At 42.9% G+C, this 16,766-nt stretch overlaps 1 protein-coding gene across 1 annotated transcript; it reads right to left on the bottom strand.

Annotated features, from left to right (window-relative positions):
- Positions 1-4,014: 4,014 nt before the first annotated feature.
- LOC308108173 (protein Wnt-2b-A-like) lies at positions 4,015-16,201 on the bottom strand. Its single transcript, XM_080460933.1, has 5 exons — positions 15,582-16,201; positions 12,603-12,823; positions 11,594-11,868; positions 9,571-9,835; positions 4,015-6,202 (listed from the first exon to the last, which is right to left on the bottom strand). Exons 1-5 carry the CDS (start codon positions 15,761-15,763, stop codon positions 5,973-5,975), a joined length of 1,173 nt encoding a protein of 390 aa, XP_080317059.1. The 5' UTR covers positions 15,764-16,201; the 3' UTR covers positions 4,015-5,972.
- Positions 16,202-16,766: the final 565 nt, after the last annotated feature.

Here is a 16,766-nt window from a genome sequence, read left to right as displayed (position 1 = left end):
TAGAGCTATTGTATTTAAATCGACTTGTATTTCCTCCAAAACGACGGGAAATCAGTCAGAGTTGTTATGTACTTGCAGATTATTCATAGATGATCAACATCTGGCTGATCACTCGAGAACAAATTGAGTTGAGCTTAAAGTGAGTTTAACACTCTGCGCTGTGGAATCCTTCCATCTTCTACATACCACTTTATCCAACTCACGGTTGCCTGGTTTAGGGCAGGACACACACCCGTCGTCTGTTTAGAGTTGAGAGGTGTCAGATCTGCTTAACTTGTATTTTAAAGCCTTTTATTGAAGGTTATTTGGTCTGGTGTAGTATGCAGTGGAGATAATTGAATACTGTTGAAACTGCCCCCTTGGTGCACAGGTCATCTCTGCATCTTATTAAAATACGACTCAAACTTTTATTTTCATTTTTATCTCTGCAGGCTCTCAATGATCAGATGAGAAATGTTTATGAGCTCAGCCTTTGGTGTCAGAAAGAGGAGATCATATCGGGGGTCCTTGCTAGTGTAGGGGGGGAGAAAGAAAAAAAAAAAAAAAACCCACACAGGTGGCGGTTGGTGTCATACCTCCGTGGGTGTGATGTCCCACACTGACACACTTTAACTCTCCAGTGGAAAGAAGCAGCCATGACAGTTGACCCACTGCATATTAGGCTCTAATACCCTGCTGCCAACCTCGTAAGCTCTCCAGCATGATGAATTAATGAACTCTCGAGGACTGGGACGTGTGCCAAGTGTGTCCCTGAAGGTCACATGTAGTGTGTGTTGGACCGAAGTCTCCTGAAAAGAACAAATTGCGCACAAGGCTGCATGCGTTCTGTCCGTCCGTGGCTCCGTTTCACTGTGTCCACACTGATGCTTTCCAAGATAAAGGCCCCGTGCGAAATGCGGCTCTCTCGCTTATGAATCCTGACAATATGAGGTGTTTCAGGTTCGGTCTATTTATATTTCCCAGTGACCACCCAGGGAGGTGATACTCAGGGAACAGCCAGCAGCAGTTTCTGGCTCGTTGACACAGTTTTCTTACTTTTCTTTTTTTTCTTTTTTATTTTGTCACATCCGACATAACCTCACTGGCGTGTGACTCACTCCACATCAGAGTTACACATATATAACTGTGGCCTTCGCTTTGTTTTACTCTCCTGAAAACCACCTGCTGCTAATAGTAGTGTCTCATTGGCTGATTCATTTTAAAGCATTAAAGCAGATAAATGAACTTATTAGTAAACAGCCGCCGGTCTCAAGCACTGGTAGTTTTCATACGGAGGGTGTTTTACCTCCAGGAGGTTCTATACCTGCAGCAGTGGACGGCGGCGACACATGTGACGCAAACTTGCTCGTGTTTCTCAAGCCGCTTTCATCTGCCCATGTGCTTACTGTTTGGTTGTTTGACATTCACCATGCCTGCTTTGTGCTGATAGTTTAGAAATGGGGGAACATGATCGCTCATGTTTTCGGGGCCGCAGAGGGTTTGTGGTGGATATTTCATTTTTTATTTTTTTTCTCTCCTCGGGCTGCTGTTGTTTTGAGTGGGTTCCTGTTGGCAGTGTTATATTATATATTTACTTAAGGGGAGATAAACATGACTTCTTATTTCTGCTCGCAGTTCATTCACATTGTTTCTGTTTAATATAAGTGGAATTGCAAACTCCAGTTTTGTCGCACACGTTACAAGGCATCGTCTTCTGGTTTTTTTCCACACGGGTCGTTCGCGTCCACCGAACTCCCGATTGGAGTTTCGGCTCCTGCTCCTCGGGCATTGTGTCAATGGCGCACGTTGCTGTTGATGTCGTTGTTGAATTCATGGCAGCTGCAGTTGTTAGGATTTCACAAGATTTGCCATTTAACCGTTTTAAAATGGACCTTATGTCAGGAGCCCAGTTCAGCTGAAAAAAAAACAATTAAAGCAGAACTACAGTAGTCAAGGTGGGAGAAGAGGAATCGTGGATCACTTTGTCTAGATTGGGATTATATAGAGTTAGATTCATTTTGGAGATGGACCAGAGCTGATTGGTGGTTTAGTTTAGTGTCTATCAGAAGCAGCAGTGTCAAAATATATTGATATATATTGAGGCTATGGAGACAGAAACAATGCCCGGTACAGTATCAATCCTCTGCTTGTCAGCTGGCTTCTGAATTTGAGATTTTTCAGCACCTGCCCATTATCCATGTAATGTGTACATGTACTCGAGGTACCCAGGATACTTGAACTCTAATTTCCCCATCAGCTACATGGGAGTCTCCATGGGAGGCGACTAGTCACATAAAATATAATCATATTTAGTTGGGCTATTAAAAAGTCTGCTGTAGGAAAATCTAGTATGTGAGATTTATATTAACTCTCTCGCAGTGACAAATGTGTATGACATCACTTGGCAAGTCATAAATATGCTACACTGCAGCAGTTATAGTGAAGTCCAACTCCGTGTCCGCATACGCGTAGCTCTTAATTACTCCTGATGGGATCACAGGGGCCGTCTCCACGTCCAAGAAAAGCAGTTAACCTACGAGGACGCTGCGCCAAACATTTTCAACTCATTTCCTAAATAGTCCAGAGAGCAACAATTTCACAATGTATACATCTCAGTGTCTTTCCTGTCTCGCTTTAGAGCGCAGTGTTTGGACCTTGTTGGTTCATCAGAAACGGAGGAAACTAAACATGTTTGGTGCGAAAACGTCAAAACACTGAATTGTAGCTTCTTCTTCTTCTTTTTTTTTTCTTTTTTTTTTTTCTTCGCTCATTGCAGCTCATGCCGCTGTTCAGGTTCGGCCTGAATGTGGCAGCGCGCCGTCCACTGGGACTGTTTTAGCTCAGAAATGTTGTTACATTGAGACGCCGGTTTGATATCACTATGATGGAAGAGAATGCCTGCGATGCCACGCCTGTTATTTTTACAGACTTCAACTGGCTCACACACAGCGGAGGACAACGTGCCGCGGGCACCGTGACAAATTTCGAGCGTTAATAATCTGTGCACAGCTCAGGTGAACGCCCAGTGAGTAACGTTCTCCCATCAGGACAGTGACTCATTTGCAAGATGTCCCACACATTCAATTTGATTTGTTTTTCAATCGTTTTTTTTCCCCCCAAAAAAACATACATCAACATCGAACCGACTGAGCATTCCAACGCCAACCTGGTTTGTTGTGGCGTTATTGCTCCCCTTCATGCCACATCTGAATGTTACAGACCATATAAGCCTGAAGAGAACGGAAGATCTCTTAATAGGAGTGACAGAGGGTGGATCGACAAGGTTTAATATAGAAGCAGTAAGATATTTTGGGATCTGCATTTCCAAGGTGAAAATACCTCCTCAGACAGTCACACACTCGAGGACACTGGTGCACTTAACCCTGACTGCCTACACGCAAAGTCATGGGAACCATATCACAATACGGCGAAAAATACTCTTCAACAACCAATGTCTTCATTCATGTGCAGACTTCATTTCTGAATGTTTTATTTTATTGGAGAAACAATGTTTCCTGGTGATAAACTACTGTAATTAAGCTCTGGTTTTATTTTAGGCTTCCGCTGTGTGAACAGCTTTCACCTCTGTAATCTTAAAGAAAAACACAGCGAGCATGCTCTTCATTTACATCCCGAACAGGCTCTTTTGCTTGCAATTAACTCTTGACTCGGTGTGTCATTTGGCCTCGTTCAAACCACTTTGCCTTGGCTCTCTCCTCTTATTACGTGGACTTGAAACAATTTGTTGACTTTCAGCGTTCACAGCTTGTTGTCAGATTCGTTTAGATCTATAAACCTCGCCGAGGGTTGTGTCTCCGGAGGCCTAACACGGTGTCTGGCTGCATTACCAGATGTTAGAGTCAAATATCCACGGCTTGTAGCTACTTCACTGCCCTTCTTTGCAGCATCTTGGCTTTTGTTCAGCCAGTGGATATGTGTGCGAAGCACTGAAAGCTGAGTTGCCTCAGATTACATTATTAAAGTGTTTTGTCACAAGTTGATGACAGAAACTTGCTGTGCTGGGCTCCGCGTTTTGAGACAAAGCAATGAGAAAAGCTTCTTTTATTAGCGTTTAAATGAAATCCATCAAATCTGGGATGATGATTTGCTTTGGCAGTGGCAGAAGGAGCAAACAGATCGTATCATTTCTCGTTGAATCATTCATACATTTACAACTCAGATCTACAATTTGTTGAAGCCTCAGTTCAGTTACCTCAGTTCGGATTTATTGAAGTATAGCAGCATGCACTACATTAATGGAATTGGCGAGGTCAGAAGAGCTGCGTTAGTGTTACATGAACTAAATATAAGACATCGTCGACTTCCGCTTGCAGGTTTACATCCGTGTGAACAACAAAAGAACGTCCATCACCCTTCAGCAAAAATTATCAGAAGTTCTCAGCTGTTTAAAAATGAAGAAAAATCCTCCAAGTGTTGATTTGTCCCCGTACACAGCATTGTTGCAGAAACTGTCTGTAGAAGCATATTTTGATCCAATATCCCAAAAAGTTAAATATAAACCACAAGTGTGAACACAGCACAGCTTTCTTTTGAGGTACCAGGGTGGTTGGATTAGCAGAATACTTTGCACTTTGCAACTTCGAAAGGACATGAAATTCCTCCATCGTACTCGCTTCGTCCAAGTTAAGGTTGCAGGCTTGAAGCTCGTCCCAGCCAACAGAGGAAATGACTGTCAATCCACACATATACGTGCAATTTAGACTCTCGAGTTACCTTCACATGCACGTCTTTCATCTGAAAGGAAGCCAGGGTGTCCGGTAAGAAGCCATACAGGCACGAGGAGAACATGCAAACTCGATGCTAAAAGGCTTGCGACTGTGAGGAAAGGGCTTACCTCTGCAGCCCTCTCATAAGTCAAAAAAACTGTTGTTCATAACCGAGATATTCAGAGTTTAATCCTCTACGCCAAATATGTGACTCCGTGTACATGACTGGCCCATGTAGTGTTGCCGCTGTCACTGTTTCAAAAGTTAACTTGGCTTTTCGGCATTATTTCGGCAGCAAAGCGCGAACAAAAAAGACCCTGAAACCACGTCAGTTCTTGCAGTAGTGTTATCTTTCTGAACACGACCTACGGTAGATGCTTGAAGTTGAGGAGTGAGAACTGAAACAAAGACAAAGAAACCGAGGTAGAAATTAGAAAGTTGTCCATGACACAACCAGAATGTGTTAGACCTGTTACAAATGGTCAGATATGCAGCATACTGTACAACACTCTTTCAAAATAAAACAAAAAAAAATGTTCAAAGCTCACATGAAATGTAATCTTCTTTTTTTTTTTTCCTGTGTTGTTTTCCTTTCCAGTACTCTTTACCTCAAAAGTCCTTCTTCGATCTCCTGTCCGTGGCTCTTTTATGTTCACAGTGTGAATATCTGGCTTTAATTAAGAAAGAACTCTTTCACAAGCGCCCCTCTGACTCTGTTTTAGTACAACTGTTGCACCAATTAGCAGCAAGTGTCTTTATATTAAGTGAGTTGTTGCAGTACCAAACAATGACTTGATGTCATTTTAAATGATACGATGTCAGTGGTTTTACAATATCTCAAAAAAGATCTCTTCATCCATCCCTTCAACTCCTTCACGTCAGACTAAGTATTACTGGTCTTCTCTTAAGCTCACACCGTTTTAATATACTATAAAATATGAAGGCATTGGGTCATATATCTGCCTCATCAAAGGGTGCATGTACATCAGAATATAATATTCAGCCGTTTCGTATCAAAGATTCAAAGTTTGTTTTTATAAACGCTCGACATTTTGTTTTTAAAAACACTTTAAAGCAGCACATGATCAGTAACTGGACCTAATTTCCAGTTCACCACCATTTCATGAATGTTTGTGAAGTCTTGACTTCAGGAAGTGTCAAAGCAGAGAAAACCAGAGGTATTAGAGTTACGGGATCCCAGAAGGTCATCATCATCATCATCATCAGCACAAAGCCGCACGCTGTGATTGGTCTGGGCCGTCCTGCCTAGGTTATGTCCAGCCAATCAGGTCTCTTGTGGGGCTTGCAGGTGTGAATGTCCACCACCTCCTCGCAGTCTTTGCACTGAACGGCGCAGCACCACTCGAACTTGCACTCGCACTGGGTGACACGTTTGACGCGCATGGTGTCGTAGCCCCGTCCACAGCACATGACCTCACAGCCGTCTGTGCCCCTTGAGGACTTGTTGCACACTCGGCCTGCTGTGCCCAGGGAGCCTGTGAGGAGAGGAAAAGAGTGAAAACTACAGTTTATTTCGTTTTTTCATGTTTTCTCTATCAGAGGTGGATCTGACTAGGAGTTTGAGGGTTGGACGTTATGCCGATGACACCTTTGTTTATTGTCATGTTCATGTGGCTTTGAACAATTACAGTATGTATTTCAAGTCATCCAGTCCCTACTAGAGCAGCTAGGACAACATTATCTATAAATCCAATCTGGACACACTTCCTCCAGAAATCATTACTTTCTTTGTTCCCTCAGTTAATACGGAATTAGGAAAAACAGATTTCTATTATTCTGCACCATTGATCTGGAATAAACTTCGATGGCACTGAAGCTGGCAATGTCTGGCATTGTCCTTAATCGTTTATTGAAAATTGTTGACAATGTTGAACATCGCACCACTGTACTGCCTGATATAATGTATAATAATAATCGCCCTAAAACTCTCCTTCAAGCCAGTTTTGAACCAGTGACCGAAGGATATCTTCAGTTGCAGTTCAAAACTTCAGTTGGACAAATGAAAAATGGTCATTGATAAACGGAAAACTTTCAAAGATACAAAATATGGATTCAAGTACACATTTTTACCAGTAAATATTACCGTGCCTTGGTTACTATTCTTCAAAGTTGTCTTTTAACTCTTGACTTAGATCTTTAGGTCTCCATTGAGGTTTTTCATGTGGCCCAGACAGTAAATTAGTTTCCCACCTCTGGTCTATTGTCATAATTAGTCTGTATCTCCTGCATTTTCCTAGCAAAATAACATCTAAAAAACTACTAAGATTGAGAAAAAGGATTGTGGGGGAGTTATTTTTTTTACTCTCCAGAGAATTAAATTTCAGAATTGAACTATCTGGTTGAATTATTTCTGAATTAGCGTCAATGCATATTCTTGTTTTTCCAGGTAGGAAACATCTCCAAGCAATTGAATCAAGTCATCTGGGCTCGATCATATGTCTTCTAACACCCTCAGCCAGGTGGCCAAGTTACAATGAACACAACACAACATAAATGATGCAATTTAATATCATAATAATTTTCTTTGTGAATTCACTTACTCCTCTTTTCTTTTTTTGTACTTTCACTCGCCATCACAAAACAGTGGCAAAACTGTGTTTGACATAAAGGGGACTGTTTTGCTGCATCATTGGACAAAAAACAGATAAACTAAAAATAAAGTGGCATGCCTTCGAAATGAAGTGACGTTTAGTGTTTGGTTCGAGCGCATGTTTTTACTGGAAAGCAGCTGCCCGAGCCGAGAGTGACGAGAACCAGAAAGCCTTCGCAGTGAGGCAGCAGGCTGCAGGATCGAGGAGCAGCGGGACACAGTGATAACACTCCGACCCCTCTTCACAACAAACACAGTTATCAGGAATAACATTAGTATAAAATATTGCTAACTTTTAAGCAACCACAACTGACTTCTATTTACACAGTCAGAATGATGTGTTCCTTCGCCGTCACACGCACAGCCTCTCTGTTCTCGCTCGCTCTGCCTGGTGTCTGCTGGTGGCCCTGGTCGCATATCAGCTCCACTTAATTATGTTTTGGAAAACCTCCAGTGGTGACGGGGATGTCCAGAACAGCAGATGCTGGCCGTTGACCAGCACTGAGCAGCGGATCGAGATGTCCGCGCTGAAAACCCGAAACGGTTTTTCTCACACTCTTCACGGCAGGGTTTTAGTCTTCCAGACAGAACTGTCTCAAAATCCCAGCGTGATTGTTTCCATGTACTCAGGTGTAAAAATTTAAGCCTTAGATCAGATGCCGTGTTTAATGACAGAGTATCCCTGATGTAAAGAAAAAAGGATAAGAGGAGCTATTCCCCTCAGGCTCCTGGGAGTGGAGCTTAACACTGACCAAAGGAAGGATTTGAAAATTAAGCCTGCATGTATCCTTGGGCTGTGAATTCCTATACAATGGAGATTAGTGATGAGGAGGGTCATAGGCTCTGTTTAAGATCACCTTTTTAACAAGGGGAGACGGGCTTTCCTTTAAGCGAACACACCTTCATTACCCCCTCGCTTGTCAAAATGCAACCAAGCTAACTGCAGGGAGGAGTGGAAGAAGAGACGCGAGCAGTCGCCTGCACTTGTTATCCCTCCGCACCTATTACCACCGAGTTAGTAACTTCACGCTCTGCTGAAGAGGCTGGATTTTGGGGGGGGGGGGGGGGGGGGACACAGCCTAACAAGGCAAAGCAAACATCAGGAATTAAAGGCGATGTTAAAGGTCAAATCACTGAACTTTAAGCTGTGAAGGAATGCGAGCCTTCGGTGGTCGAGACTCTAGCGCTCACAGATTTAGCGAAACTAACTCGAGGTCAAACATCTGTTTACCTTGTCATAACAATGCACAGAAATGTCATTAAAAATGGAAATTGAAAGCACGGGAGAGCAAATAAAGTGTCTTAAATCATACAGTATTTCACCATGATACCAAGGATTTGGATGTAAGATATTGATGGTATGAAATCTTATGTTTATAGAGGCACTATATAAAACGGATTCTAATTGTTTTTGAAGATTCTTCCCTCATTATTAAACAAAATTGTTTCATACAGCCCTTTCTGAAGGCCACAAATGAGAATTAGTAAAAAAAAATATATTGATGTCCAATAGATTCTGCTGCAAAGAGGCAACAAAAGTTGAATTTTCCAACTGAGATCAATCTGGTGGTGTACCGTATTTCCCAGACTACAAGTCGCATCCGTCAAAAAATGTGTCACAAAGAGAAAGAAACATATAAAAGCTGCATTTGTTTTTCCACGCCAAGACATAACTGCATCATCAATAATCCTCCTCCATTGTTTTAAACAGTTTTTGTGACAGTTTCCCTCATTTTTGCCAGTCCTCACAAGTTTCTCCGAAACTTGAACTCTATATAAATTGTAGATTCAATTCTTTCACGTCTCCATTTCTTCTTGGTGGCATTTTACTTCAGTTAAATATCGCAATGATGGAGGGTTTTCATTTGTATTGTAGCAGCATTCTGTTGTCATACAGTGACATCTAGTGGTCCCAGATGGTGTATACAAGTATATTCGGATATATAAGTCGCTTTTGAATACAAGTCACAAGACGAGCCAACTAAAAAAGAAAAGTGACTTCTGATCAGGATAATACAGTGGATCCTGCTCTCAACTTGACCTCACAAGTCATTTAAAAACAGAAATAAAAGCATATTGACAATGTAGCACAAAAAAGATTTCATGAGATTTTTTGTGGGGGGGGTGTTGAACAATTCTATTTAACCCTTTCCACACTTCTTAAAAGAAATTTCTTTTGCTTACCTCTTGTGAGTTTAAAATATCCCTTATTTTTGCATTGTATATAGTAAAATTCATCATTCCTTGACGCACCTGCTGCGCGGTCCATGAGACAGTAATCTGGGGAGTTTTCCACGTAGACCAACTCGTTCTTGGTGCTTCCCTTGAAGTCCCTGTCAGCCACCATGAAGCCCGTCCCGTCCTGGTTCATGGTCACCTCGATGGCCGTGTTGTACTTCTTGCGAAGGTAGTCTCCGCTCCGCCTGAAGTCAGACATGGCCAGCCAGCAGGTTCTCAGAGAACAGGAGCCGCTGACCCCGTGACACTTGCACTCCAGCTTCATAAAGCGCTTCACAGCCTAGAGCAGAGGTCAGAGGTCAGCGGGTGTTAAACCTGTGAAGTTGCCCGTGGCGCGATGTCAGTCCGATCAGCTCAGCTCGCACATTTGTAGACAGACACCGATGAATATTTTTTTTACTGTGACTCTATTCTACTTTAAAAAGCGTCACAGACTCTTTTTTTTTTCTTTTTTTTTTAATCGAGGGTTTAATTCACAATATCTAAAACCGAAACAAATTCCTCATCACGTAGTTCATTTTCTTTTTTAATATGAGCACAAATGGTCATTCTATTTATTTTTCCCTCAAATAATGTCAGGTTGTCAACAGTACATTTATATTTTGAATCATGGCGTATGTACTGTATTTTTCATTCAAAAGAAATATTACATTTCCTGTGAATTTGGTTGAATTCAGGCTTTTTTAATCTTTTGCTCAATTTAAGAGCAATTCCATAACTTCTTAAATATAATCAATTGGTACTTTTCCTTATCTGACATTTAGTGAGACTGAAAAATGTTTAACAAAAACAAAAAGAGGGACATTTAAATAGAACTTATTAAAAAACTAGTTTGAAAAACCAAATCATTCTCTCACTTATTTGTATAAGAATCAGAAAATAGTCCCTCTTACTCTTCCCAAGGTGGACGTCAACTACTCTTTATATAGTTGTTTTCATGACCAAACTCAATAACGCCTTACAAGCTTTTCCCAGATCTTTTAATCTCACAACGTTTAACCGAACAGCCACTGTGTGTCCGCGTTGAGCAGATAAAATACTGTTCCATACGTCGTGTGCGGGTTTACATTAAATGTTTAAACTGTTTAAACTGTTCATTTAAACTCTGTCTAGGGACACTTACACACGAGTAAAAACTATTTATGTATATGCTCCAAAGTATTTGCAGTGTTTCATTTCGTTCCCTACACACACACACAAGTTATCAGTATCAAGTGGTTTTTAGAACATGAGGCAGAATATCTCTTTCACTTATTATATTCTTAAAACTTGTTTTATTGATGGTTTTACCCTTGTTGAGGACGATTCAGAGTAACAGTTAATCCAGACTGACGCTGCAGGAATTCAATTTCAAAGCGTCATGATCTGTGTGAGTCCGTTTAGTGCTGCCATCGTACACATTTTCTTTCTTGTGCTATTTTGAGATTCTGTCTCTGGTTTCAGGCACCCCTTGATTTCCCCTCCTCGCGTTCGACTGCTGCCCTGATGTGTTTCACCTGTGCCTGAGTGTGTGATTGTCTTCACCTGCTGGCTGTGGTATATATTGAGCGTCTCCTATGTGTTCTGGTTGTTGGGTCGTCTGGGTTTCTGTGTCTGGGTTGCTTTGTTGTTTAAGCGTTCCGATAAAATGAGCCCCTGTTTCACCAGTGGCGGTGTGTGACAATCCATGCATAATGATTTTCGGCCATCCCAGATGAAAGATAACAACCATGGGAGAATCTGAGAGAACACTTTGAGACAAGTTTCAAGCACGTCCGTTGTCATAGTTGCGATAAAATTCTGTCGGAAATGAGGGGTGATTATGACTGCCGCTGCGTCTCCATCAACCAATGGAAATGCAGTATGAAACGACGCACTGATCAGTTCAACACTGCTGCTGAACCCAAACTGATGCTTTGCAGCTACAAAATGGCAAAACGTGTCAAAAAAGTATTCGCGATATAAACAGAAAATGTGGAGATTTCTCTCCAAACGCATAAATTCACGTACATCGCAGGCTTGCGATTCAGTTTGTGTTTTCAGAAATACTTCCGCTCACCATTCGGCCGCACCGGTTGTTGTGCAGGTTCATCAGAGCTCGGGCATCCTTCACCATCTTCTCTCGAGCGTCCACGAAGGCTTTTGCAAATCTGATGCCGTAGTTGATATTGTCGCTGCATCCGCCCCAGTCGAAGTTGCCCTTGTCGTCGCTGGCTTGGCCGCGCTTGTTGTCGCAGCTGCAGATCTTCAGCTCCCCCTGACTGCAGGCCCTGGTGATGGCGTAGACCACTCCAGCTGAAGAGATGGCGTACACAAACGCTGCCTCTCGGCTGCCTGGGGAAAGGGGGGGATGGGGGAGGGGGGAGGAATGAAAGGTATTGCAATCATTTTTATTTATATGACTTTAGAGATTGGAGATGTTCTTCTTGTGCCCATGTTTGGCATGTTGCTATCAAGCCGGGCAGCTGTTAATCAGAATATTCAAAATCAGTCCATGTATGGTGGGTGGCAGAGACGGAAGAAGCTGCTGCAGCATCCCGGTCCGGTCCAGTCTCCTTTCACCTTTTAATTTGCACAGATGGCAGCTTTCTCAGTCCCTAAGCAGTGTTTTCATTTCAGATGAGAGGAGATTTTGGGGGTTATTTGGTCTGGCCGTCCCACCCTCCTCCTGTTCTCATTCCTGCTCACGCAACGAAGCAGAACACAGGCGATATGTCAGGGAGTAAAGCTTTGTCTGGCTGCCAGAAACATCTACCCAAATATTTACATCTCCTATTACTGTTTATACATCGCCAGTGTGGATCTCTCAATCTGCTACTTGTTTTCAGAGAATGTCCACTTTCCCAATCTCCCTTCATTCCACAGAAGTTTAAGAAATAAAAAGCCCACGACGCGCTCTCTTTCTGTTTGTATCCCCGAGCGGAGTTGATTTTAATGGGACACCTATTCATTCTCTGCTTATCTGGGAAACAGCGGAGACATTTACGAGGACGATTAACTCGAGTGTCGCGGACATAAACAACCTCTGCCAACGCACGAACCCGGAGGCCACACACGAGTACACTCACTTCGCAGCATCACTCTGCCAAACACCGTGTGGTCCCGGTCCAGCGTGCTGCAGTTCCAGCGGTGGTGTCTGAACTGATGCTGGCACTCCCTGATCCACTCCTTGGCTCCCTCGCTGATGGACTGCATCATGTCAGGGTGCCGCTGGCAAAGCTGCCGCTGCTTGTTCACCAGGCCGGGAATGTTGTCACATATCACTCGAGCGCCCAGCGCACCGATGTACCTACACACACACACACACACACACACACACACACACACAGTTAGTTAAAGGGGGAATTGCATGAATTTCTCACATAAAGTCGATTTCACTTCTATGCGGCCCGGGTTCTGAGACTGGAAACGTTTAAAACTTAACAGAATGACTCTTGATCAGCTTCTTGAGAGTGAGTCATGATTTCTTCCTTTTTTTGTTTAGTTCCACTGATCTGACGCACAAAATGATGAGGCGCTGCAACGTCTAGCCAGTTTGAGTGAGGGTGGGCTCCAACCACTCAGTCTACAAATATTGTTTTTCTTTTCTTTTTCTTTTTTTTTTAAACTTGGCAATTAAAATGATACAAGCAGCATATGGTTCAGGACACCGCTCACACATTGCGTGCAAGAACAGTGACGGAGCACTTTAAAGAGGCTAATATACCACACCCAAAGTTTATATTGTCTAAATGAGCAGTCATACCAATGCAGTTTACTCAAACAGCCACTCAGAATATCTCAGTTTCAGTCATACTAAGCGAGTGAAATATGAAATAGGCTTTAAAAGAAGAGAAAGAGACGCTCGGTCTGCGGATGAAACGTTTGAAAGATGGAATTTGCAACACGATGGCAACAAAAAACAGTCTCTGGCTTTGTGTTATAGGAACTGAAGGATCCAATATTTTCTGTCGCTTTTATCTTGTGACACTTCATGAAAATGCCGTACACATGTATACCTTGTTTAAAATCTGCAAAGCCACAAATGTATTAAGTCAATCTTGAGTGGTATGAGCATGTATTTGCGAGACTATGAATAAGTGAAGAAAGTTACTAAAACGTATATTGTGTTGGATGAAGCCAATTCCAAATCTAAGAATAACTGGCAAGCTGTTTGTCCCTCCCACTGTTTTACCATTCGCAGCTTGTGTAATGTCTCTATGGAGTGCGCAAAGCTGTTTGCAGTCTACTAACTTCAGATTCAAAATACATTCATTACATGAGCCCCGCACAATAGAATAGGCTTTTCCTATAATGTCACTGGATTATGTGTGCATATTTTCCTGTTGTTGTCCACTGAAGTCTCAGATGTTCAGGATGTAGAAGAGATTATTAAATTCCTCACGTTCAGTGGAAAGCCTTTGTTTCCTGCTTTCTCGCTCACCCCCCCTCCCAGACATAATCCTGAACTTTTTACCAACTCTGGAGGGGGTGGATCACATGCTGCTGGTATTGTGACACTGAGGGGAGGGGGTCTCTTTAACAACAGGACATTAGGACAGTCATCTACAGTACAAGTGGGCACTCAGGCCTTTCCCCTCTCAGCCTCACAGATCAACCATATGATGCCCCACCAACCCCACCCCACCCCACCCCACCCCTCCCCTTCCCCTCGCCTTCTTCCCTCTCTAAGCCTGCACGCTCTACTCTCCATCCGGATATCATTATAGTCCCTAATCGCGGCCACATTTGTGTCGCCTGGCCACCGAGACAGAAACAGACGGAGCAGGCAGTTTCCACTCCTGTTATGGCTGTCCCAGTCCCGGGCGAACTGTGACTATCTGCCTGAGCAGTAAAGCAGAACAGAAGCACTACTTGTGTTTATTGTGTGTTGTACACACCGGCCATGCCAAAGGACCCCTGACTGTCTCCAAGAGGGCACACACACACACACACACACACACATGCATGCACACACACACACTTACACAGAGAAAAGTGGGTTCTGTTCAGGAAGATACACAGTGCTCATCCAAATGGTCACCGTGGTTAAAAATAGCCACAAAGCAGAATCATTTAAGTATCAATAATACAGCTTCTGAGCATTTCTTTTCTTTTGTTCTTGCAACAATTTGCATATTTCTACAAAAAGATTACAGATGGCGAGTAGGATAAGATATGCTTCCGTCCCTCTTGGGAAATTACCATCCATACATAATATTAAGGACAATGGGTGCAGCTCCAATCAAAATTCATTATCGAAAAAGAGTAACTGTTAGAGGGTGCAGGATATGAAGAAGAAAACCAATATTCTTCGTTGGGTTGAATTCAAAGTCTTTTTTTTTTTTTTAAGTCTGACCCAAAAGATGAGAGCAACTATTTCAGGTGAGAGGGATTACAGGGGAATTAATTCTCTTCTTTTTCTTCCCCTTGTTCTTTTTTTTTTTTCTTTTTTTTTTCTTTGTTTTTTTCTTCTCCTCTGGGCATTTAAAAACCTCAAGAGAAATCATCAAGGGGCATTTATTCATGCACCAATGCCTGCACCTGCCATTTACCCTGGGCAAGATAGATGGATAGGGGAGCCCCCCCGCCCCCACCCCCTTCTTCCCTCACACCATTAATCTTCATAACCTTGTAACACACATTGCTGTGTTGAACATCTCACTCTATGTGCGGGGTTAAAAAAAAAAAAAGTTTGAAGACCAGTACAAGTTCCTAAAATTCCCATACAGAGGTGAAGAAAGTGTTTTCTTATCTTCGACAAACATTTAGGATTTTTCAATTGTGTCAGAAAATGTTGGCAATAAACAGCAGATGTTTTAACGGGAGAAATGTTCCAGTCATTAAATAGAAAGACGCAATTCCAATTTATGAAGGTTTAAAAATTGAAGAAAGGTAAGTAAATTAACTCGACTTTCTTATGAGCAAAACGCTGATCTGTAGCGTCCCTGTGCGCATCTTCACTCCGCCGCATCTAAACCGCTCCAACTTATTTCTAAATGGTTAACAAATTCCTGATGATCAGCCACACGAAACATCAACAAATGCCCTCCAAAGCTCGCACTCACCACCACGAAGAGTCCACCCTCGGTGTGAAAATGAGCAGGAGCAGGATGAAGCTGAAGTACATTTTGGAGATGGGTCTGGGGTGATGGTGTCGCGCTTTGGCCCTATTCCGGATCCCCATCGTCCTGGTGCCGTCTGACGAGCCCCGAGAGTTCAGCAGACCGAGCATGTGTCCTGTCTTCATGTGTTGGCACAGGCTGCACAATCAGGTGTGAGAGTCCTGGACGACCGTCCGCCGTCCATCATCGGCCGAGGAAAGCAACTTCACACGCAGCGAAAGTGGCGATAAACTCCATCAGTTGATTTCTCTGATTCTGCAGAGCGGATGGTGTGCGGGTACATCCATAATCTTCATTGGCTCTAGGTTCTCTTCCCAATAAGTCCCCCCCCCTTTCCCCGTGATAGAAATCTTTTATGATGCACGTTTTTAACCGCAGTTTTTTTTTTTTGTTTTTTTTCTTTGCACTCTGTAAAAAACACTGAAAGAGATCAACTAAACAATTCTATTAGATGAAAATCAAAACGGGTGAGAAAAGGATAATGCTGATAGAGATCAGTGGTAGAAGTATCTCCGAGGATGGGACTACTGCTGTGCTCACCTTTTCCTCCAGCAGTCGGGAATGAAGATGCGCGCAGAAGCGCGCAGCGCGCAGCTCCGGTGCGTCAGCTGCCCGGAGCCTCTGCAGCGCGCGCTCCCTCCCCTTTAGACAAATACATTACTGAGAGTCACGCAACTGGATGGAAAGGACACCGTACGGAGTGGTAATGTATTGAAACACAAAGCTTCCCGACCCCAGTACTGCCTGTTCCTCCCTTTTTATTTCATGTAATTTGACAATAACACCATAGACATAGAAAGATGTTTCAGTCTTAATCAGTGCGCACAACAAAGTAGAAACGTTACAGGTGGCAACTTGAGATACAAGATAGCTTTTATTCTCAAAGTAAAAAGCTCTAAAAATTTAACTTCTGATATCCCACCGAAATGTGATGGTGTGCAATGATTCCTTCTGACTTTATGTGCTTTGCCTGTTCGGCTGGAAAAAGCAGCTGCGGTCATTCTGCAGAAGAGACATATGCAGTTGAACCATTTCCAAGCAGTAAGGTGGGAAACAGAGCCCCATGCAACCCAGCCAACAAATCACACCTTGGTATGTAGACCTTCAGAGTTTGGATGGAGAGCTGAC

Source organism: Lipophrys pholis (assembly GCF_963383615.2).
Source record: "Lipophrys pholis genome assembly, chromosome: 4".
NCBI classification, from domain to species: domain Eukaryota; kingdom Metazoa; phylum Chordata; class Actinopteri; order Blenniiformes; family Blenniidae; genus Lipophrys; species Lipophrys pholis.
This window is presented reverse-complemented; position numbering and strand designations above follow the sequence as displayed.

Coding starts and splice junctions, on each gene's coding strand:
- LOC308108173 (XM_080460933.1), bottom strand. CDS start 15,763: ATGAAGACAGGACACATGCTCGGTCTGCTGAACTCTCGGGGCTCGTCA. Junction 12,824..15,581: donor AGGGTGGACTCTTCGTGGTG/GTGAGTGCGAGC, acceptor GTGTGTGTGTAG/GTACATCGGTGCGCTGGGCG. Junction 6,203..9,570: donor TCTCATGGACCGCGCAGCAG/GTGCGTCAAGGA, acceptor CTCTCCTCACAG/GCTCCCTGGGCACAGCAGGC.